Here is a 22,143-nt window from a genome sequence, read left to right on the forward strand (position 1 = left end):
GTGAGGTGACTACATGGAATGATGTGTCGTCGCTGAGCAGAGCATGTCAGAGATGGGATTATCTCAGTTCCTGAGGGAGCCAGCCAGGCTGTGAAGGAGGTGTAAGGGGGAGACGGTTGGAGGGGGCTGGTGGGGCTGGCAGAGCAGGTATGAAGGCTCTTCCTCAAACCCAGAGGACATCTTAGGCACACTTAGGCCTAACTTCTTTGTTAGGAAACTGAGGCCCAAGGAAAGGAATTTCTTGTCCCTCTCATTCTCCTCCCTGCCTAAGGTTATTCATCTAACAAAGATTTATTAAGTACCTACTATGTGCCAAACATGGGACCAGGCTCTGGTGAGCAAAATGGACATAAAGTCTTGTCCGAGGGAACATAGAGCCTAGAGGAGGTTTCATTACTACAAACATAAACCTATAATCCGAGTCTGGGTGAAGTCTTCGAGGTTCCAGATTCTTGTCTAGCTCTGTACTGTGTCCTCAGCACCTTGACACTTAGTAAGCACTGCAATACTTGCTGAAAAAGGCCATTCTGAGGAGGTGATGGTGGAGCTGAGACTTGGAAGGTAGGAGTTAAAGAGGGTTTCACCCTTTCTTTTTTGCCTTCTCTGTAGGTCTTGCCTCCCTTCTCCCCTTACCCACTCAGGCTAAGAGAGCATCTGAGGCGGGGTCCCCTGGTGCCCCCACCCAGGGATCAGGATGCTTTAGGGGGCAGGTCACCCCAGGTCCCAAGGCCAGGGAGGTAAATGTGTCTGCCCCACACCCTGCCACCTTCCTGGGTATGCTCTAGAATAGAGCTCAGCCCAGAGACAGGGGTGGCCTGGATGATGGATGGAGGTGTGGGACCTGCTGACCACCAGGAAACTTGACCATTGGGCCGGGCAAGCCTCTCTGGGCTCATTGTACCCTCTGCAAAGAGGGGATGATTAAAGTCCCTACATCCTGGTGCCAGCCCTGGGGCTTCTTGACGCTGTGGGGGAAGGGCAGGCCGACCAGGCAGACTGCGGACCTGCGGGAGGGATGAAGGTGTCAGACACGTGGAGTGAACCATAAATAGGCCCCTCTCCCAGAAGACCGCTGAGAGTTCAAGCCTGGCGCGGCACACGCGGAATGAGAGCAGAGACTCCCGCCAGGAGGGAAAGGCACTTAAGGGATCTGCTCATTAGCATGCAATGCAAATGAGCTCGGCCTCATTTACACAACACGGTGCCCGGATTTGGCGAAAGGGCAACCCGAGAGGCTGCAACCTCTCGGCGCCTCCCCACTGCACTCACTGCAGCCCGCCCTCGAGGGGGCTGAGACACCCACCCCGGGCGGCCGGAGGCACGCGGGGGCTGCTCGGGTGGCTAGGGAGTCGGGGGGGGGGGGGGCGGGGACGGGAGATCATCCGGTCCACGCCTCTGCCTCTCCGCAGTGGCGTCAGCGCCCCGAAGTCTCGGGACCCAGCACTGACTGACCTTCTTGGTCCCGCCGCCGTGTCCACCTTCCCAGAGGTGGGGAAGTGCTTTCCGGACGTCTAATGCTCGACGCCCTCTCCGCCCCACCTCGCTCCAGCGCCCAGCGCTCCCGCGGCGCTCTGCACCCGGGCACCTACAGCCTTTTGGGGCGGCGCTGGCGGTGAGAGGGAGCAGGAGCTGACTGAGCCCGGGGACTCGCGAAGGTGGGGCGGGGCGAGGTTCCCGGGGCACACGAGCGTGTGCGCGAGTGGAGAGCTGCAGACACTCGAGGACCCGCTCCCCCGGTAGCAGAGGTGTGCGAGAGCAGCCACGAGAAGCTCCTGTCCTGCGGCTGCCTTCCCAGCCGTACTGGAACTCGAGAGGGAAAAACTGAGACACGGGGTGGGAGGTTGGTAAGACCTTGCAGGCCAAGAGCCAGCAAAGCCCAGCTCCGTGCTTCCACTCCCTCCTACACACCCGAGGCCACCGCAGGTCCCTTCGAGGGAGCTTCTCTCTGCTCCTCAGCTGATCTTGGGGACCTGGGCTCTGGGACTGACTTGACCTGTTTGGGGCCACGTGTTCGAGCTCGAAGCCCCTGCGAGAGATCCACGGCTTCCAAAGGATCCCTAGGGGCAGAGAGGAGGAAGCTCAGGAGTGTTGACCTGAGGTCAGGGTCGGCGGCTTAGCGTTAGAAGGTCAGGGTCAACGTCGCAGAAGTGGACCTGGGAGAGGGGTCTACGAGGAGGTTGGTGGAAACCACGCCCAGACCTTGATGGCCCCGGACTTTCCTAGGCTCCGCCTGTTTCTCCAAGACCGTCCCCCTCCAGCCTGAAGCCCCTACCCCCGGGACATCCTACTCCGCTCCTCCCCTTCTTCAGTCGCGCTCCCGGGCTCGACTCCAGGGTAGGCGATTAATCCGGTGGACACCCAGGGTTTCGCTCTGGGGACCCTGGTCACCACCCAGAGCCCCGGCCGCCAGCCTCTCTTCTGCCCAGGCCCGCCCAGAGCTGGGCCCCGCCCTCCGGCTGCGGTCCAATTCAGGGGTCTTGGACAAAGGGTGCCCCGGGGCCCGCAGCGCTATCCCGGGACCCGGCGCCGAATACTCTGATTCCCCGGGGCTCCCTCCAGGGGAGTCCCAGAGACCCCAGCGGCCAATAGGAAAATGGGTTCGGTCTGGGTAGCCGTCTAATTGGCTCTGGCCTTCGGGAGCGGACCCAGGGGCAAGGGGAGGGGAGAGGGGCGGTCCTGGGCTTCAGGGTGGGAACCGGATTCCAGCTGTGGTTCTCTCCCCCGGCGCCCCCGCCCGCACTGCCACGGCGGCCCGCCAATGGGCGCGGGGCTCGGGGCCGGCGGCGCGCAGCGATTGGCTGCGAGGCTGGCTGGGGAGAGGCGGGGCCGAGGCTTGAAGTTGGAGTGAGGGATCCAGCTGTGGTGTGCGCCGGGCTCCTCGCGGCCGCTTTCGCTCGCTCGCTCCGCGTCTCGGCCGGAGGAGGAGGCAGTGGCGCCGGCGACAGCTACGGCAGCGGCAGCCACCGCGGCGGCTGCGGCGGCGGCATCTCCGCCTCCACCCCCGCCCGGGACGGCCCCCCACCGTCTCCCCGCCCCTCCCGGACCGGGAGCCCGCCGCGGGGCGGAGGAAGGAGCCGCCCCCCACCCCCTTCAAACCCACCCCCAAAGAGATCCCTCTTCCCCTCCCCCCGCCGCCGCTGGCGCGGAGCCGGGACGATGCTGACCCCTTAGATCCTGCTCCAGCTGCGCCGCAGGAAGAGGGGGCGCCCCTCCCCCGTACCCCCTGTTCTCCGACCCCCTTCTCTCCCCCCCTCTCCCGGCCGCTTCGCCGAAGGTAGCGCCGAATCGGGCGACTGGAGCCTGGGCGCGAAGCGAAGAAGCCGGAACAAAGTGAGGGGGAGCCGGCCGGCTGGCCCGGGGGGCCCCAGGAGCCCTGGGGAAGCGGGACTCGCGCCGGGCGGGGCTTCCCTGCGACCCGGCGCCCCGCGGGCAGCATGCCCCTGCGGGCAGGGGGAGCTGGGCTGAACTGGCCCTCCCGGGGGCTCAGCCTGCGCCCTAGAGCCCCCCAGATGCGCCCCCGCCGGGGCCCCCCGGTTGCGTGAGGACACCTCCTCTGAGGGGCGCCGCTCGCCCCTCTCGAGACCGCCCGGGGCCCCGGCTGGCCAGAGGATGGACGAGGAGGAGGATGGAGCGGGCACCGAGGAGTCAGGACAGCCCCGGAGCTTCATGCGGCTCAACGACCTGTCGGGGGCCGGGGGCCGGCCGGGGCCGGGGTCGACGGAAAAGGACCCGGGCAGCGCGGACTCCGAGGCGGAGGGGCTGCCGTACCCGGCGCTGGCCCCGGTGGTTTTCTTCTACTTGAGCCAGGACAGCCGCCCGCGGAGCTGGTGTCTCCGCACGGTCTGTAACCCATATCCTCCAGGGCACGACGGCCGGGTTGGGGGGTCCGCAGGGGGGCGGGCCGAGCCGCCGGAGGGGACCGAAAGCCAGGTGAGTCGGAGAAGTGAGCCTGGAAGGTGGGCAGATGAGAGTTGGGGGGGGGGGGCGCTGCTCAGGGAGGGAGGGGGCTTCAGAGTGGGAGCGGAGCCGCGAGCAGGTTTGGCTGATACCCCAGACGAGCCCCACCTCGGTACACACACCTCAGTCCTCCTTGGGGGGTTGGGATCCAGGCCAGGAAAAGAGAGGAGACGTGCCCCGCCGGTTTGTAGCTGGATGCTCTCCAGATGTGGGCAGGGGAGGGTCGTCATCCTCCAGATGTGGGAAGCTTCGGGAGCCTGGGAGCTCTACTCCGCCCGCCGCCCGTTAGCGAGCTGGGTTTGGTTTCCGACTTTGGGGGGTGGGGTGGGGAGGAAGCTGCGGGGACGGGGGAGGGGGACTGCAATCTCCTGGGTTTCCCTCCTGCCCGCCCCCCCCCCCCTTCCACCGGCTTCAAAGTTTGAGGTGGATTCTAGGGTCTGATCCCTACCCCCAACCTGGTCCTTGAGGCTGAGGTTTTTACTGACCCAGAGGGAGATGTTGGGGGTGGGGGGGCGGGGACCGGGTCCTAACTCCCCCACCCCCACCCGCGGGTTGGAGGCACAACAAGGAGATTCCGGCGGCGGCTGATGTCAGGGGCGCAGAATGAGAACAAGATGTGGTGAAGGGGAAGCTGTCTGCCCCCAGAGCCGGAGTAGAGACCCTTTCAGCTGGAGCCCAGTGCCCGGAGTGCCTCCTTTCTCCCCAATTCTTTATTCAGTGCGGGGTGCTTAAGGGTGGGTTGGGGAGTTTTGTGCTAGATTTTTTCTTATAGAGGGAAAGACTGTGGCCAGTGCTTTGGCAAGCGGGGGATGGGATTGATCGGGTCCAAGTTACCCTTTCACAAACACAGAGTGCTCCCGCCTGAGGGCAGAGCAGGTATGGGAGACCGCAGCCCTCCAAGAAAGTATTGGGGGAACCGCGAGCCTGTGAGCCGGTCGGCTAAGGAAGACTCGGGTCCAGCACCCCGGAGGGTCTGCTCCTTGGCTGGGTGTGTGGAATGCAATCCCCACATTTCAGGGAGATAGATTTAGCACTGCCCCCTGTTCTCTGCCTGGTCTGGGGTGGCATGGGAGACCCCAACCCCCCTGCCCCCCTGGCCTCTTCCCCTCAGTTCCTAGCACAAAGCGCTGCTTGACTACTGCCGGGTTCCAGGCTCCGGGTGGGTCCCGTCACTGCCGGAAGGAAAGGGGAGGGGGAGTGTGCTGCCATCCCAGGTCTTGACAGCTTCTCCTGACTCCTTCCTCCCGGCTCAGAGGCTCTTTTGCACCAGGGTGGGGGACCTCAGGTTTCCCTTGCAACCCCTGAGAGCCCAACCGGGACTGTGCTTTGGGGAAGGTGTGTGGTGGGGGGGGGGGGAGCCTGGTGTTGCCTCACTCTGCAGTTCGGCTGCCTCTAGTGCGCAAAGCAGGGATGTGAGCTTGGGTCCCCCCCCCAACCCCCATCCTCTACACCCCGTGGGTCTTTAGGAAGCCCCCCTCGTGACACCCTCTCTCCATCGCTTGCCCCTTCTTTTTTCTCTGAGCTGCTGAAAGAGAGAGGTAGGAGGTCTCAGAGAGCTCTGACTCCTCCCCTACCCCCGAGGCCCCTTTCTCCATGGCAGAGAGGGACCTGGGGAACAAATGTCTCTGAGAGGATGAGCTCAGCACATCCTTCCTCTCGACCCCTCACCACCTGCCCTCTCCAGGAATGGGGAGTGAAAGCACCATTCCCTTCTCCTGGGGGTCCAGGGGAGATAGTGAGACCTTGTCTCCCCTCTTCCTCTAAAACAGCCAGGCCTCTGGGCCAGCATCTCCCCACCTGCCCTACCTCTAGGTGCTAGTGGATGGTCTGGGTGCAGATTCCTTCCTTGAGGGGCTCCGGGAGGGAGCAAGTGGAGAGGGCTGGAAGGAGGGAAGAGAGGTGGGACCCCAGGGCTCGTCTTGGGGATGGAAAAGCAGGCCTACGCCTGGGGTGGTGGGAGTCTGGGGGGTGGGGCATTGGCATCACTGGGTCTAGACAAGTCGCTAAGCCTGGGTTGGCTGAGGATGGGCTGAGAGAACAGTGTCTTGGCAAGGGAACTGCCTAAGCCGTGCCCCACCAATCCCATCACACCTGAGTGTCAGGGGAAACCTGTCTTTTCATGGCCGGGGGGGCGGGGGGCAGTGGGCTCTGAGCTGACTCCTGGACCTCGGGCTTTCCCTTCTCTCTTTTTGGTGTCAGTGCACCTCCGCCTGACTCCACAAGGTCCTCTGCACCTCTGAGTCTGAGGGACATAGGGGCACCTCCCCCACTATCTGAAGCCAGTTCCACTTTTGTTGGCATTTTTCTCAGCCCCTCCTTTTTGAGCCTCTTAGGACACCAGGTTTCCTAGAGAGGAGATTTAGACCCAGGTAGGAAGGTGTGTGTGTGTGTGTGTGTGTGTGTGTGTGTGTGTGTGTTGGGGGGAGGGGAGGGCAGCAAAAGGAAGAGAGGCTCAGAAGTGCACGTGCTGGGAAGACCAGGGGTACTCACATCAGAAGGGCCCCCTCCTCCCCGGTTATAGGAGAGCGTGTTGGACTTTCCAGTGTGTGTTTCTTGAAGTGTGAGGGAGTGTGGCGCCCCTCCCGGAAAGGAGATCCTGAGCATTCCCTCTCCGGCTGTTGTGTCACATCTGGAAGTTTGTGTAGGAGTTTCTCCAAGCTCAGAGCCCAGCACAGCTTTTTCTCATTTGGAAATCACAGGCTGGCATTTGGGATGCCGAGAGGGGGAGTGGGAGGGGGGCCAGAGGGGGAGAAGGGAGCCTGCCAGGAGTAGGGGAAGGAGAAGGGGGAGGCCCGAAAGGCAGGAGCCCTAATGGCTTCCAGAAGTGAGTGCGAGTGTGTGACTGCATCACTGTGTGTGTGTCTGAGTGTGTGTGTCTGGAGGGGAGGGGGCACCGGGAATTTCTGGAGTTTTCCTTGCCACTGTCCCAGTGCCCCAAGTTTGCCTGTGTCTCTTACCTTAGGGAGAAGTCTCCATTTTGGTCCTCAGAGGAAATGGGAGGGGGGTGTTCTTCCTGTCTCCTCACCAATTCCCTCGTCTCATTTTAAAACTCCAGACTCTCCAGAGGGGTTCTGGGTAGGAAGGTTGAGGCTGGGGAATGGGATAGGACTGGGGAGGGCAGAGCATCCCCTAGCACTCCTTCTGCCCCAGGCCCACCTTCCTTCTGGGTCACACACCCATTCTACTCCACAGAACTGTTGGGGGACTCCCCATCACCCATGGTGCCAGCTGGAGCCATTCCTGGGATTACCCCCACCACTCAACCCCCCCTCACCCCTCGCCTGCTCCCGCCCCAGCCCTCACCCCACCCTGCCTGCCTCAGCCAGGGTGGCGACAGACACAACTACTCACACGTGTGTGTGTGTGCGCGCGCGCGCACACACACACACACACACACACACACACACACAGTCACAGACATTTGAATCAGATTTCTGGCCTATTTCCCCTTCCAAAGATTCCAACAGGCCGGCTCTCTCTTGTGTCTCTGGGTCTCACGTCTCTGTCTCTGGGTGGGGCCGGCTGCCTTTCTTTGGGCTTCAGTTTTCAGTTCAGCTGGAAACCTCTCTCCCTGCACGCCCACAGGCTGGAGCGCAGACCACTGGGGAACTGGCTGTGGGAGTGGGGGCTTGGCTGGAGGGAATCCCCCTTTCGGCCTGCCCAGTGCCAACCACATGGCCGAGCCCCCGTCTCCCACCCTACCCCCTGGGAATGCCGTTTCCCATAGACGCCAGCCTCTCATAGGGTGGACCAGACTAGGATCCCACCTTCCCAACTCATACTGGGAGGCCAGGATTCCTGGGTCCAGGCCCGTCTCCTCCTCAGTGCTGCGCAGTCTCAGATTTCCAGGCCCCAGTTGGGAAGGGGGGCAGCTGGAGGGCCTGCTTCCCTTCTCAGTCACACCCGGGCCCCCACGTGCCCCTGGAGGTGCCCCCCCTCCTCCCTCCTCTACCCACCCCCCTCTCCCTTACAGCTGCCAGGCTAGGCAAGGGCACTAGATAAAGCCCCACGGAGAGGACTCAGTTGGGCAGATAACATGCTCCAGCTGTCCCTCCTGGAGGAGGAGGGATGGAAGTGTGTTTCCTCGCCCTTCCATTTCCTTTTTCTCTGCTTTTGATGGTGGGTTGTGGGGAGAAGAAAGCCTCCCCTCTCCTACCCACCTCCCCCTTTGGGATCCACTCCAGCCCGGACAGTCACCATAGCAACAGTAGACATGTGACCGCACAGGTCTCTCATAGTCACTATGGCAACCAGTGTCCCCCGTTCCCTTGGTTGCCATGGGGATTTGTCACATGGTTTCCCCCCAACCTGATAACCTGTGGGTCCTCCTGCTTTCCCTTCCCTGCATGAGGACAAGACAGCAGTCTGGCTAAGGGGAGTTCATGTGTGAGGGGTCCCTTTTAGTTGCCATAGCAACAAATCCACACCACCTGGTGACACATCCTCCTGTTGTTATGGCAACAGAGGAACATCACACAGTGACATAAGGCCATGTTCCCAAGGAAACAAGCCCTACCCTGAGAAGGGTGAAAGACCCCCATCTCCACTGATTACTTCCCAGTTCAGATTGTCCCAAATTTCCCCCTGCTTTGGTGTCTTCCTTTGTCCGTTTACATTTCATTGAAGGGAAAGGGGAAGGTAGAGAGCAGACAGGATGTACCTGGGAGTAAAGCTAAATTGCTAGGGGGGTTTCTGTGGTTAAGAGCTGGAGATGGGGTTATTTGGAGGTAGAATCTAGCTGTAAGAGGCCCCAGTGTGAGCATGTGTAAGGTGGGGACAGGAGTCCCAGCTCCTCTGTGGTGTCACTTCTGCCCCTCACTCCCCCCACGCCCACCCCAAGTTATCAATTTATCACTGTTGAGGCAGACAAGGCAGGAAAACATGAATGGGGAGATACACCCGGTTTCTAAGCAGGGAGATTGATTGATTGCTTGCTTGCTTGATTCATTCATTCATTCATTTTCCCAATGCATTGATCATCGACTACAGGACAGGCACTACTGTAGGCTTCGTACGAGCTGTAAAATCAGAGTGTGCCTGCCTCAGCAAGGGAGACAAGACTAGTGCACAGATGGCACGGTGGAGCCACTGCCATTGGAGGGGTCCAAACAGGTGTTCCAGGAGCTTTTCCCAACGGAACTACCCACATTCCCCCTTGTGGAGGTAACTGCTCAAATGGGTCCCTTTCTGCAGAGGACAGGAGGGGGTAGCTCGGGGCGGGCAGACCGGTTCTTGAGGGTAATTGTGTCCTGCTCTTTCCCGATAATCACCCTCAGAGAGCTCCCTCCCTATCCTCCTTTTTCCAAGGTGACCCCTGGCTGACCCCATTCTGGGGAGAGATCCATTGGGCTCAGGCTCCACTCTGGAAAACAGCTCCATGGAAACAGAGCACTCTTTATTTACCTCGTCCATCTACTTACCCCAAAAACCTAGAACTATTTTTTTTTTTTTTTTTTACTCTTATTCTTGTGAGGAGGAGGTGGAGGCAGGGGAAACTGTAGTGCCTCTGCCCATGTGGGTGCCTGTCAGTGGGCAGGGATGTGAAGGCAAACCGCCTGGGTGGCAGAGGAGGCCTGGGAGGGGGGATTGAGGGCATGGCAGGCTGTTGCAGAGTGGGGTGGCCTGAGCCTCAAGATGGAGATGGGGGGCGGTGGCTGGGACCAGCTGGGAGGAAAGCCCTGGGGTTCCCTGACAGAGCCTTCTCACTCCAGAAGTGGGGTCCTGACAGGAAGATTCCACCTGCTGTAGGCCCTTTGCGCCCCACAGTCTGGCTTCGTGGGTCATGCCATGGGCCGCCATGACACCCTCCTCACCTCCAGCCCCGAGGCCCCGCCTCCGCCCAGTCTCCACTCTCTCCTCCTTTCTAGCCTCTTTGTTTCCCCCACTCTGCATTGTATTTGAGAAGAATAGGATGCTCGCTCCCTTCTTTGTCAGTCCGGTGTCCAGAACCTTCTAAGGTCCAGAAGCCGCTTTGTACATCCTCCTGTTGATGGGCTGGAAGTGAGTCCCTTAATAAAACCCACCATGTGGAAAAGACTCAGGGCCTGTGTGTGCAGGGTACGTTCTACTCTGTGTGGGCTGGGGACTTCTGTCTAGCACAGGGCCTGATGTGGAGTGGGTCCTCGTTACTTAAATGCGTGACTGCGTTTAGAGGCGTCCGAGGGCTTCGGGAGGCCAGGGGGCTGGTGGGTGGTGGGAGAGGCAGGCTGAGGCCGTGTTGTGGTGAAGGACCCTGTTGTTTAGTTCCGCCTGTCTGTCTGGTGCCAGGACAGTCCTGACCCCTCCCCCACAGGCCTGGGCAACCACGGAAACAGGTCTCCCAGATGGGGGACTTGGATACCTCAGTCTCATCCTGGCTTCTCCCGTGACCTTCAGCACATGACTTGGGCCCTCTGGGCCTCCGGGTGCTTGGGTTCTGGGGAAGGAAATGGTCTACCCCCGCTACCTCACGGGGCTGTTGCGAGCCGCAGATGTGGCATGGCGTGAAGGTGCTTGGTAAACTGTAAGGCAGGCATAATCCGACTTTAGGTTTGTGTCACACATTCACATACATTATCTCATTTGCTTCTCACATCTTCCCCGTGAGGTAGGGAGAATAGGATTCAGATTCAGCAGCACACTCTCAGTGTCTGGCATTTCCACAAGCTCGATCGATTTTATCCCCCGAGTGGCTTGTGCAAATAGTCAGGGTATTTGTGGCTTTTCCTACTGCACCGCCGAGGAGTCTGGGTCCAGTGGGGTGACGGCCAAGGTGGGCCCGGATCTGGGGTCGGTCAGACATGTGAGCCGGGGTCCTCCCTTCGCACCTGGTTCCACCTCAGATTGCCGGGGGGGGGGGGGGGTGGTGTCGTGGAGCGGGAGGCGCAAGGGCAGGTGCGGGGCACGAGGCGCGGGCGTGGCTCCAGCCCCAGCCAGCTGTTTCCTTGACCGCCTGGATACCTGGTTTGAGCGCATCAGCATGTTGGTTATCCTTCTCAACTGTGTGACCCTGGGCATGTTCCGGCCATGTGAGGACATCGCCTGTGACTCGCAGCGTTGCCGGATCCTGCAGGTGAGTGTGTGTGCGTGGGGCGGGCGGGGGCGGGGGGGGGGGAGGGGGTTTCCCCTCCCCCTTCTCAGTTTCCAAAACCTCTTGTCCCCACGTCAGGCCTTCGATGACTTCATCTTTGCCTTCTTCGCCGTGGAGATGGTGGTGAAGATGGTGGCCTTGGGCATCTTCGGGAAAAAGTGTTACCTGGGAGACACTTGGAACCGGCTTGATTTCTTCATCGTCATCGCAGGGTGAGGGCCTGGGCTGGAGGTGGGAGAGCAATGACCAGATCAACCCCGACCCCAGGGCCAGGGTTCTAGGCCCCAGCACTGCCCCCACCCCCGGCCCCTGCCCAGCCCACTTACAACGATGCTTTCTCCTTGGCTGTCCACTAAGGGCCCGAGGCTGTCCGGACCCTCGAGTCTGGACGGTCCTGGTGGGCGAGACAGTGCCTGTGACACCTGAGCCTGTACTTCTGAATTCCATGGCCCCTGAATCCGTCCCCTCCTCTGTTTATTCTCTGATGGGGAGCTGTCCTTGGCTTGGGGGTGGCCTTGCTCCCAGACAGAGAGCCGGCTCTTCAGGGCCCCTTGGTTGAGGGGGGGAGGGGTCAGAGGCTGTGCTGCCCACCGCAGCAGGATTCCTCATTGACCTCTTTTGACCCCCACGGCGGCCTCAGACTCAAAGGGCCTCCCTTTGGGCCCCTCCCTGCAGGATGCTGGAGTATTCGCTGGACCTTCAGAACGTCAGCTTCTCAGCTGTCAGGACAGTCCGTGTGCTGCGACCGCTCAGGGCCATTAACCGGGTGCCCAGTGAGTGACCCCTTGGCCCTCAGCCCCTGCACAGGGAGCCCCAAGAGGAAATATGGAACCCCCAGACCCCACCCCTACCTTCTGACCACTCATAGGCCTGGCGTTCTGAGGCAGACCTCATCAGATAAGGGCTCGGGATGGGGGTGGGGGAATCAGGGCCCCTGGAGCCAAATGGAGCCCCCACACCTGGCTGTGGCACTGGGAGAGTTAGCAGGAAAGACCATCCCCCTTGTTTCAGACTGATTTGGGGTCAGAGTCTCAGAAATGTTTCAGATGACCCCTCCCTTCAGCTAAAAGACCACTCCCTGCAGCGGAAGGGGGGTGGAGAGTGAGAATGAAGAGAGGCCGGTAGGCCAGGAGGAGTGGGGACAAAGTGTAATGGCCTTTTCTAGCCAGAACGGCCTCTCACGCAGTCTGGTTCTCATTGGTGAGCCCACACTGGCCACACCGAGCATGACTTCTCTCAAAGCAAGGCCACTCCATGTCTCATGCTCCGCCTGTGTCCCCTTCCTCCTTCCCACTCCCTTCCAACCCACTGCCGCAACTGACTGCCGGGACCATTATCTAAATTAAACCGCATTGGTTTCCCGAGCCAGCCAAGCTTTGGCAGCCCTAGCTCCCCCTACATCCTGCCACCCCCCCCCACTCTTACTCAGGCCCCCTATGCAACTCCCCAACCTACACAAGCTGCAAATGGTCTCCACTGAAGTTCCAGAAATGAGGGGTAGGGGCATGTTTGGGGGTTTCTGCTCCTGATGTAGCAGCAGCCCCCTGTGCGGTGTGTGCGTGTGTGCGTGCGCGTGTGCGCGTGCGTGTGTGTGTATGAGATGCGGCTGCTTTCGGGTGGGCAGAGCTGCTCGGTGTGCTGGGGTGTTAGTGTTAACGGGAGTTCTGGACGAGGGACAGGCTATCACCCCCGCTCCCACCCCAGGTGATGGCTGACAGATTTATAGGCCTCTGTCTAACCACCGGTGTAATTCCCTTAATGCAAACCCTGAGGAATTGATCTCAGTTGGAGCATGGAGGAGCCGAAGGAGGATGGGGCTGGAGGGCTGGGGGCGGGGGTGGTGGTGGTGGTGAGGGACTGAGTGAGAAGTCCCGGCCAGAATGGCTGGGCAGGGCGGCTGCATTCACCAAGAGGGTTAATTGGCTGCTGCTTAGAAGCTTTTTCCCTGGAGGGGCAGGGGGCCACGAGTGGCACTTTGGGGGTCAAAACCGGTCATTAGAGGTCTGTGTGCTTAACAAGGGCTTAATGGCCCGGGGGCTGGTTCAGACCATGTGGGGGTGGTCCCAGACCCGGAATGGGGAGGGAGGGCAGTATCTCCAACAAGGCTTGTTGGGGCACAGCTGTGGTGGCTGTTCCTGCAGAGGGACTTGTTAATTGATGGCCACTTGGAAAGATGGCCTTGTGTCTCCTCACGTCCCGATGTGGGGATCTGTATCAAGCAGAGAATGGACTAGGGGCAGGGGGCTCAGAACCATGGTGAAGCTCGGGGGCATCTGGACTCCTGCTGAAGGGATGGCTCTCAGAGTGAGAGCCTGTCAGCTGATGTCCCTCCTGGAGTTCCCTGCCTCAGTTTCCCCAGTGACTACAGTCGTGATAACTTAGAAAGGTCAGGTGACTGTGTTGGGTGAGAGAAGGAAGTAGGAGAAGAGTGTGTGTGTGTGTGTGTGTGTGTGTGTGTGTGTGTGTTGGGGGGTAGGATCCAGGGACAGAAAGCTGGGCAGCTCTGTGATGCTAGACAAGTCACATCAGTCCTCAGTCCTCTGGGCATCCTCGATCCTCATCTGTAAGCTGAGATGATGTGGGGAGTTAGGTGGGGAGCAGTGCAGGAGAGAGCTCTGGAAACCTCCATCTCTGTGTCTCATCCTTGGTGGTACCGTGCCCTGATTCATACGGATGGGCCAAGACGGGTAGTGGGCAGGGGCTGGGGGCTGCCGGGGCTGCCGGTGGAGTTAGAGGTGTCTACCGGTCTCCCGGCCAGCTTGAGCCGGCTGTCTGTGCCCCGGAAGCCCCGATGGGCCTCCTCTGGGAGTGCTGCCTGCCCCCCCCCCCCCCAGCGTGGCTTCTGCCCCACAGGCATGCGCATCCTTGTCACGCTGCTGCTGGACACACTGCCCATGCTGGGCAACGTCTTGCTGCTCTGCTTCTTCGTCTTCTTCATCTTTGGCATCGTTGGCGTCCAGCTGTGGGCGGGGCTCCTTCGTAACCGGTGCTTCCTGCCGGAGAATTTCAGCCTGTGAGTGTTGCCCAGAGTGGGCGTGACCTGGGAGCGGTTGCGGGGGAGGGGGGGGGCGACCTCAGTCCCCGTTGCCGTTGACATTTCCGTCCTCACACCGGTGCCATGTCTGGTTCTCAAACTTGGCTACGCATTGGAGTCCCCGTGGCCTGGGTCCCGCCCCCCACAGACTCTGATTTCCTCCATCTGGGGTTCAGCACGGGCGTGGGGAGCCGCACAGGCTCCACAATGAGCCTCATGTGCAGCCGCGTGGGAAAACCATCCGTCTGGGACGTAACCTTCCATCAGCCCGACTCTGGAGTTGCACACTCAGTCCGCACACTCCTGGTGCCCTCCAACCCACACCCACAGGCCCCTGCCCCTGCCCCTGCCCGGTGCGTGCCCGGCTCTGCTCCCTGCCTTGCTCACCCTGCGGGTCTCAGCGCGCCCACGCGGCTCGTCCGTCCTGGGCCCTCTCCCTGGAGGCCCCCCGCCCCCAGCTCCTCCCTGTCCCCTCTGCAGCCCCCTGAGCGTGGACCTGGAGCGCTACTACCAGACGGAGAATGAGGACGAGAACCCCTTCATCTGCTCCCAGCCGCGGGAGAACGGCATGCGCTCGTGCAGGAGTGTGCCCACGCTGCGTGGGGAGGGTGGCGGCGGCCCCCCCTGCGGCCTGGACTACGAGGCCTACAACAGCTCCAGCAACACCACTTGCGTCAACTGGAACCAGTACTACACCAACTGCTCCGCAGGGGAGCACAACCCCTTCAAGGGCGCCATCAACTTCGACAACATCGGCTACGCCTGGATTGCCATCTTCCAGGTGGGGCGGCCTGGGCACGGGGAGGTTCCCCAGAATGCAAGCGCCAGGATGCAGTCTGGCCTCAGAGCGGCCGTCCTCAGGGCTGGGATGGGGTCGGGGCCTCCGAGGGGGCCGCAGGAGGCTTTAGGGGGCCCCAAACCAGCCTGTCCCTCTGCACTCTCCCCAGGTCATCACGCTGGAGGGCTGGGTCGACATCATGTACTTCGTGATGGATGCTCATTCCTTCTACAACTTTATCTACTTCATCCTCCTCATCATCGTGAGTGCTCCTTGGGCCCCTGTGAGAATGAGGGATCCTGGGGACACAGGGTGGGGCGCCCAGAGAGGGGAAGGCCTCCTGGGTCTGAAGTTCTGGCTCTCAGGACGGGTCCCATAGAGAGGCAGGCAGAGAGAGAGGGCACCCGTCATGAGGAGTCAGGAGGAAATCCAAGGTCGAGGCTGGGTTCTATCACTTACTACCACTTACGACCTCTGGCAACGTCATTCCCCACGAGGCCTCTAGCCCCACTTTAGGCCTCAGTAAAAAGGGCGATTCTCAACCCAAGCTGGCATCACCTCTCTCAGGGGGCATTTGGAAATGGCAAAGGGTGGTCCTGTTTCCTACGGGGTCTAGGGGAGCACCGCTGGCGTTTTGTTGGGGGGCTGGGGAGAGCTGGCAAACATCCTGAAATGACTGTCCCCCCAACAGAGGACTGTTACCACCCCCCGTTCCCATCACCCTGTGTTGAGAAACAGTGCCTGACCTCTTGTTCCTTCCAGCTCAGAAATCCCAAGCCTTCCTGAGGGCAGAAGGCAGAGGCAAAAGTAGCAATATTTAATAGTTTTCGTCACCAGCATTCATAGTTAATAATTAAACTGCTACTACTTACAGCTAATATTTATTGAGCATTTACTCTGCGCCAGTCCTGCTCTAAGCACTTTTTCTGTGCTGGTGCATCGAATCCTCACCACGGTCCTGTTATCATCTCTGTTTTATAGAGAGGAAACCCACGTGTCTTCACTGGTCTGTCTCCGTCACGGGCTTTGCGGGTGCCGTGGATTAATCTCGCTGGGCGGGCGTTGGGGTTGATGTGTGCTGTGACATCTGCTACCTGCTTAATCCTCATAGTGCCCTGTGGTGGGGGGTGGGGGGGGGGGTGGCGGAGTGGAGAGGGTGTGGTCCCACCTCCTAAATGAGAACGCTGAGCCTAGCAATGGACTCCAAGTCCAGCCCTTCTCCATGTCACCAAGAGGCCAGTGACAGAGCAAGAGAGAGAGGGACAGATAGGGAGAGAAAGAGACGAAGACGGAGATTAAGATCTACTCGGGACTGGGGCGCCTGGGCGGCTCAGTCGGCTCAGCGTCCGACTTTGGCTCAGGTCACGATCTCACAGCTCGTGAGTTCGAGCCCCGCGACGGGCTCTGTGCTGACAGCTCAGAGCCTGGAGCCTGCTTTGGATTCTGTGTCTCCCTCCCTCTCTCTGCCCCTCCCCCACTCATGCCATGTCTCTCTCTGTGTCTCAAAAATAAATAAACATCGTAAAAAAAAAAAAATCTACGCAGGATTTAGGACAATCTCCAGAGAGAGGTGGAGACAGACTAAGGCAGCTCTTGGTGACAGGCAGAGGCTCTGAGAAAAAGCAAACCCTCCAGGCTATCCCTGCCGCCCCTGCATATGGAAGAGGGGCCACGCCTGGGGCCTCTTCCCCTCCCCCACCGTCACCGGCCACCTGCGGAGTGAGGCCAGCACCTCTGGGAAGCGTGGTCTTCTCACTGTGCTTCTCTCCCTGGGCTGGGGGGAGGGGACGGAAGCAGACAGGGAGGTAAGGGGCCTAGTTTCCACCCACACTCTCCGTGAAGAATCTTCCAAACAGCTCTCTGGAATCATACTAGTGAAGCTAATTATCATAATTACTAGGACACAATCTAGAAAAAAAAAAAAATCTGCCTTGTCACCATAAATATTCATTTCCTTCATTCTGGATTGTTGTCCCAGCGATGCCATCCCGGAGTCCCGGAGAAACTGAGGCAGGGAGGTGGGGGACGAGGGAGCGCGGGCGAGTTCAAGAGCGGCAGCCTGGCTAGCCTGCAGGGGTCAGGGTCCGGGCCATCGCCCGGCTGGGGGAGGGGAGAGGCACGGGGGTACGCGGCCGCGGCAGCGGTGCCCTTTTCTTCAGGATATCTCCTCTTCCTGTCCCCACCCCAACAGGTGGGCTCCTTCTTCATGATCAACCTGTGCCTGGTGGTGATCGCCACGCAGTTCTCAGAGACCAAGCAGCGGGAGAGCCAGCTGATGCGGGAGCAGCGCGTGCGCTTCCTGTCCAATGCCAGCACCCTGGCCAGCTTCTCGGAGCCAGGCAGCTGCTACGAGGAGCTGTTGAAGTACCTGGTGTACGTCCTCCGTAAAGCGGCCCGCAGGCTGGCCCAGGTCTCCCGGGCGGCGGGTGTGCGGGCCGGGCTGCTCAGCAGCCCGGTGCCGCGCGGCGGCCAGGAGCCCCAGCCCGGCGGCAGCTGCTCTCGCTCCCACCGCCGTCCGTCTGTCCACCACCTGGTTCACCACCACCACCACCATCACCACCACTACCACCTGGGCAACGGGACGCTGCGGGCCCCCCGGGCCAGCCCGGAGATCCAGGACAGGGATGCCAACGGGGCCCGCCGGCTGATGCTGCCACCGCCCTCGACACCCGCCCTCTCCGGGGGCCCCCCGGGGGGCGCAGAGTCCGTACACAGCTTCTACCACGCCGACTGCCGCCTAGAGCCGGTCCGCTGTCAGGCACCCCCTCCCAGATCGCCGTCCGAGACGTCGGGCAGGACCGTGGGCAGCGGGAAGGTGTACCCCACGGTGCACACCAGCCCTCCCCCAGAGATGCTGAAGGAGAAGGCGCTAGTGGAGGCGGCCCCCACCTCCGGACCCCCCACCCTCACCAGCCTCAACATCCCGCCCGGGCCCTACAGCTCCATGCACAAGCTGCTCGAGACACAGAGCACAGGTGAGCGCTCTGGGTGGGGCATGCTGGGACCCTTCCCCGGGGGCCAGGTGGGGTCCTGGAGAGGGTTGGGGGCCTGGCGCCCCAAGGACAGGCCTCTGATTTCCGTTCTGCCACTTGAGGCCTTGGGACCTTCGAGCCGTCCCGTCGCGTCTTTGAGCCCTAATGGCCTCATCTGCTAAAACGGGAATCTTAATTCCCACGTTGTAATGGGAACAATATCGATCATGTAATGAGCACCCGATCTGCTCTGCTCTATGAGGTCAACGGGTGTCGACCGATTGCTGAGTGCCTGTCCCATGCTCTGCGGGTGGAATCCCATCGGATCCTCTCAACAGTGTAGATGCTAAGCTTTCTTGTTGTCCCCATTTTACTGATGAGGAAAAGGAGGCTCGAAGAGGTTGCTTGACTTGCCCAAGGTTGTGCCACTGGGGAGGGGTGAACTCAGGGCCACCTGACGCTGAGGCCCACACACTACATTGTGAGGCCCAGAGGGGCAATGATGTGTGACTGTGGCCAGCATTGCCCCCCACCCCCACCCCACTGCTAAGGAGACTTGTAAACACGACTTTCATTCCCTCCCCACAGGGAGACCGGGGGCCCGGAGCAGGAAGTTCTCAGGGGGTTGCTAGTCTGGTGGGAGGAACACCCAGCGTCACAGGGGAAGTGAGATATTCCCTGCCTGTAGGCGTCCCCCCCCGTCAGACAGGGGTGGCGGGCCCTCCTCCGAAGACAGACGCACTGCAGCCGAAGCCCAGGGCCTGGGATTCGGGAAAGCTGTGGCACGTGGGAGCAGTGGGATACGTGTGGGAGTCATGCGGGAACGTGGGCTGGGACAGGAAGATGCCGGTGCGGAATGCCGTGCGAACGGTGCCTGTGCCAGCTTTTCCGCTACCCTGCCATGGGACGTAAGCCAGTCACGTGCATGTGTGTCTCAGCTCCGTCCTGTGTAGAAGGCAGGGCGGGGGCCACCACGGTTGCTGGCGAACCTTCCTGGGTGCAGTCAGAAGGGGGAATGTTATTGGGTGCTTACTAGGGGCTGGGCCCCGAGCTAGGCACCTTCACTTCACGTACGTGCTTTCCCTGCGTGCCCTCCGAGGTGCCCTTCAGCTCTCAGATTCTAAGATCAAAGCCGATTTAAATGGACATTGATTGGCGTCTTGGGATAGGTCACTGTGTGCATGAGCGTGTGCGGTCTGGCGTGTATGTATGTGCATGTGTGTGTGTGTGTGCAGGAAGGCGTCCAGTGTGTGTATGTGGGCATGTGCACGCACGTGTTTGATGTTCGTGTGTGTCTGTATACACGTGTGTCTGATATGTGTCGTCAAATGGGTGCACACGCAAGGGCGGTGCCCCTGTCTGGTGAGGACGCGTGCCCACGTGTGCATTGTATAACGTGCATATATCTGTGCATGCTCATGTTCAGCTGTGCAGGTGTGTGTGGTTCCCAAACAGTACGTATACGCACCCAGTACATGTGTGTATGCAAATGGCCAGTGCACGTGCGTGCATGTGTCCGGTGTGTGTGTGTGTACGTGAGCACACATCTGCGGGTGTGTGTCATAAGGATCCCTTGGAAAATGCTACTCAGAGCAGTGCTGGTGCAGGGCTGGCTTTCGCGGGAAGGAGAGATGGTCTAGGCTCCTTACTGAAGGCTCCCAGGACAGGAGAGCTGCCCAGGACCTCAGAGGACATCAAGGCCACCTGCCAAAGCCCAAGACACCCAACAATGACTGTCAGTAGAATGCTATCGGTATTTGGGGGCATTCTGTTGCTCAGGACTGTCCACACTGCCGGCACTAAGTACTCCTGGCCCATGAAGTGCCTAGAACCCCCACCATTGAAAGAACCCCTAACTTCCTAACTCATTTTATTTTATTTTATTTTATTTTATTTTATTTTATTTTAATGTTTTTATTTATTTTTGAGACATCGAGAGACAGAGCATGAGCAGGGGAGGCAGAGAGAGAGAGCGAGACACAGAATCTGAAGCAGGCTCCAGGCTCTGAGCTGTCAGCACAGGGCCCGATGCAGGGCTTGAACTCACGGACTGTGAGATCATGACCTGAGCTGAAGTCGGACGCTTAACCGACTGAGCCACCCAGGCACCCCACCTAACTCATTTTATATGTGCTGTGAGGGAAGGTCCGCCCCACGCAGGAAACCCTGCAGCCTCTAACCTCTACCCTCCTCTTGTCCCAGGTGCCTGCCAAAGCTCTTGCAAGATCTCCAGCCCTTGCTTGAAGGCGGACAGTGGAGCCTGTGGCCCAGACAGCTGCCCCTACTGTGCCCGGGCGGGGGCAGGGCAGGTGGAGCTCGCCGGCCATGAGATGCCTGACTCAGACAGCGAGGCAGTTTATGAGCTCACACAAGACGCCCAGCACAGTGATCTCCGGGACCCTCACAGCCGGCACCGACAGAGTCTAGGGCTGGACGCAGAGCCCAACTCTGTGCTGGCCTTCTGGAGGCTGATCTGTGACACTTTCCGGAAGATCGTGGACAGCAAGTACTTTGGTCGGGGAATCATGATTGCTATCCTGGTCAACACCCTCAGCATGGGCATCGAGTACCATGAACAGGTAGGGGCATGTGCAAGGGCACGGGCCCTGGACCTGGAGACCCTCTGCCTTCCTCCCCTCCTGCCCCCGGGTCCCATTGCCTCTCCATGCTGCTAGCCTGATGGCAGGGAGGAGGACAGGAAGGAGGTGCACCAATGTGTGGGGACTTTGGACGGTGAAAACCGATGAATACCATGCAGTCTGTGTGTTTGGAGGTGGCCCCAGGGCAGGGGCAGGGTCTGAGCTGAGCCTGTTCTATCTGGGAAGGCTTCCCAGAGGAGGTGGGCTTTGAGGGATATGAGTGAGTGAGGAGCCTCAGGTGTGGGTAAGACCTCTCTGGAGGGACAAGTCATTGGAAGAGATTTGGGTCTTTGGAGAAGACACAGAGGGGAGAGAAGGTGTTGGGGGATCCCCCAGCCCAGTACTGGGTCCCCCCCCAGCATCCACCTGACTCAGTAACTGGGAGTGTGACCGACTGGCAGCAGGTAGGGGCGAGGAGGAGAGGGTCGGTGGCGGCGCCTTGGTGGAGCTGAGGCCCGGCCGGTAGGGAGGGAGGCCATCTGCTCCCGGCCTCCATTCCGGGAGCCTTGCTGTGAGTGGGGCGGCTGGGTGGATGAGAACGCCCAGCATGCTGAAGAGACTTGAAACCATTGCGTTTGAGGAATCGTTCTAAGAACCGGGATGTTTAGTCAGGAGAAGAGGAGGCTCAGCGGGGACAGGCGAGCTGTCTTCAAATATTTGAAGGGCTGTCATGTGGAAGAGGGAGCAGGCTTGTGTCGTGGGGCCGATGGCTGCGAGCAGATGGGATCTGGGCCGAACGGGAGGTGGCTGTTCTCACTCCCAGGGCTGTGCAAGTATGCGAAGGGTGATCTGGGGGACCCCCACCCCTGCCTTCGACCCCCCACGCTGACTGGGGCCGGGCCTCCCAACAGGGCTCCTTCCAGAAGGTGGCCCTTAGTCCCGGTTTGGCCTTCCGGGTCACCCCCCTTGGCTGCTTCTCGGGAAAGGAGGGAGGCAGGTGTTCCTCCAGGCCCTTCTGTGCTCTTTCCTGGGTGTTCCTGCCTCCCCGAGGCTTGGGCAGGGGACTGGGCCGCCAGAACTTGACCTTTCCTGGTACAGAACTAAAGGGGTGTGCGGAGGGGGTGGGGGCCGGGCAGGCGCTGGCGACACGGGCCAGGTGGTGCTCATGGCCGAGGGGGATGGAAGGTCTGGGTCCAAGCCAGGGCTGGAGCTGATATGAGACGGTCACTTTTCAGGGGGATCAGAGCCCCCTCCCCAACCCTGCCGACCTCCGTGCCTTTTCACGTGGTGCACGCTCAGCGCCTAACCCAGATGCCCTGTCCAGCCAGGGGCACGCCGGCCCCAGCCCCACCTCCGTCACCGTCACACCATGTTGGCACCCCTTCCTCCTGCCTCAGGGCTCCCCCTCCCCCCAGGTGGCTATGCCGGATTCCCTCTTTTTGGAGGTGAGGTGCGGGGAGGGGGCAGGACGCCGGCTGCGGCTCCAGCAGGTGGGGAGTACGGCACCGTGGTAGGCGTGTTGTGTCTGGGCGCACGGGGCACGGTGTGTGTGCACACGCCCGCTCAGCCGGCCCCCTGGGGAGAGGTGCTCCACTCTACCAGGCTGGTGAGGGCAGCCCCTGACCTCCCGTTACCCGGCTCCGTGAGCCTGGACCTCAGCCTCCCCTCCCTCCCCCCAGTTCTAGCCGTGGTCAGGTGTCCCTCTCCCTGGGGGGCGCTGCATCCCGCCACGTGCCCTAGCGGACGCTGCTGGC

At 60.6% G+C, this 22,143-nt stretch overlaps 1 protein-coding gene across 22 annotated transcripts in view; it reads left to right on the top strand.

Moving 5' to 3' along the window:
• Positions 1-2,863: 2,863 nt before the first annotated feature.
• CACNA1G (calcium voltage-gated channel subunit alpha1 G) overlaps positions 2,864-22,143 on the top strand; it is a 61,943-nt gene continuing 42,663 nt past the window's right edge. For 15 of the 22 annotated variants that reach the window (XM_053892203.1, XM_053892196.1, XM_053892199.1 and 12 more), the window contains exons 1-9: positions 2,864-3,851; positions 10,897-11,008; positions 11,105-11,238; positions 11,702-11,799; positions 13,880-14,039; positions 14,541-14,841; positions 15,008-15,100; positions 17,030-17,813; positions 20,013-20,389. In XM_053892203.1, the coding sequence (XP_053748178.1) occupies positions 3,610-3,851; positions 10,897-11,008; positions 11,105-11,238; positions 11,702-11,799; positions 13,880-14,039; positions 14,541-14,841; positions 15,008-15,100; positions 17,030-17,813; positions 20,013-20,389 (2,301 nt within the window). In that variant the 5' untranslated portion in view covers positions 2,864-3,609. Of the gene's footprint in view, positions 3,852-10,896; positions 11,009-11,104; positions 11,239-11,701; positions 11,800-13,879; positions 14,040-14,540; positions 14,842-15,007; positions 15,101-17,029; positions 17,814-20,012; positions 20,390-22,143 lie in introns of those variants that run through there. The other 7 variants (XM_053892188.1, XM_053892193.1, XM_053892194.1 and 4 more) reach the window with 2 other exon arrangements.

Source organism: Panthera pardus, unplaced genomic scaffold (assembly GCF_024362965.1).
Source record: "Panthera pardus isolate Hobbes unplaced genomic scaffold, ASM2436296v1 HiC_scaffold_3, whole genome shotgun sequence".
Classification (NCBI taxonomy): domain Eukaryota; kingdom Metazoa; phylum Chordata; class Mammalia; order Carnivora; family Felidae; genus Panthera; species Panthera pardus.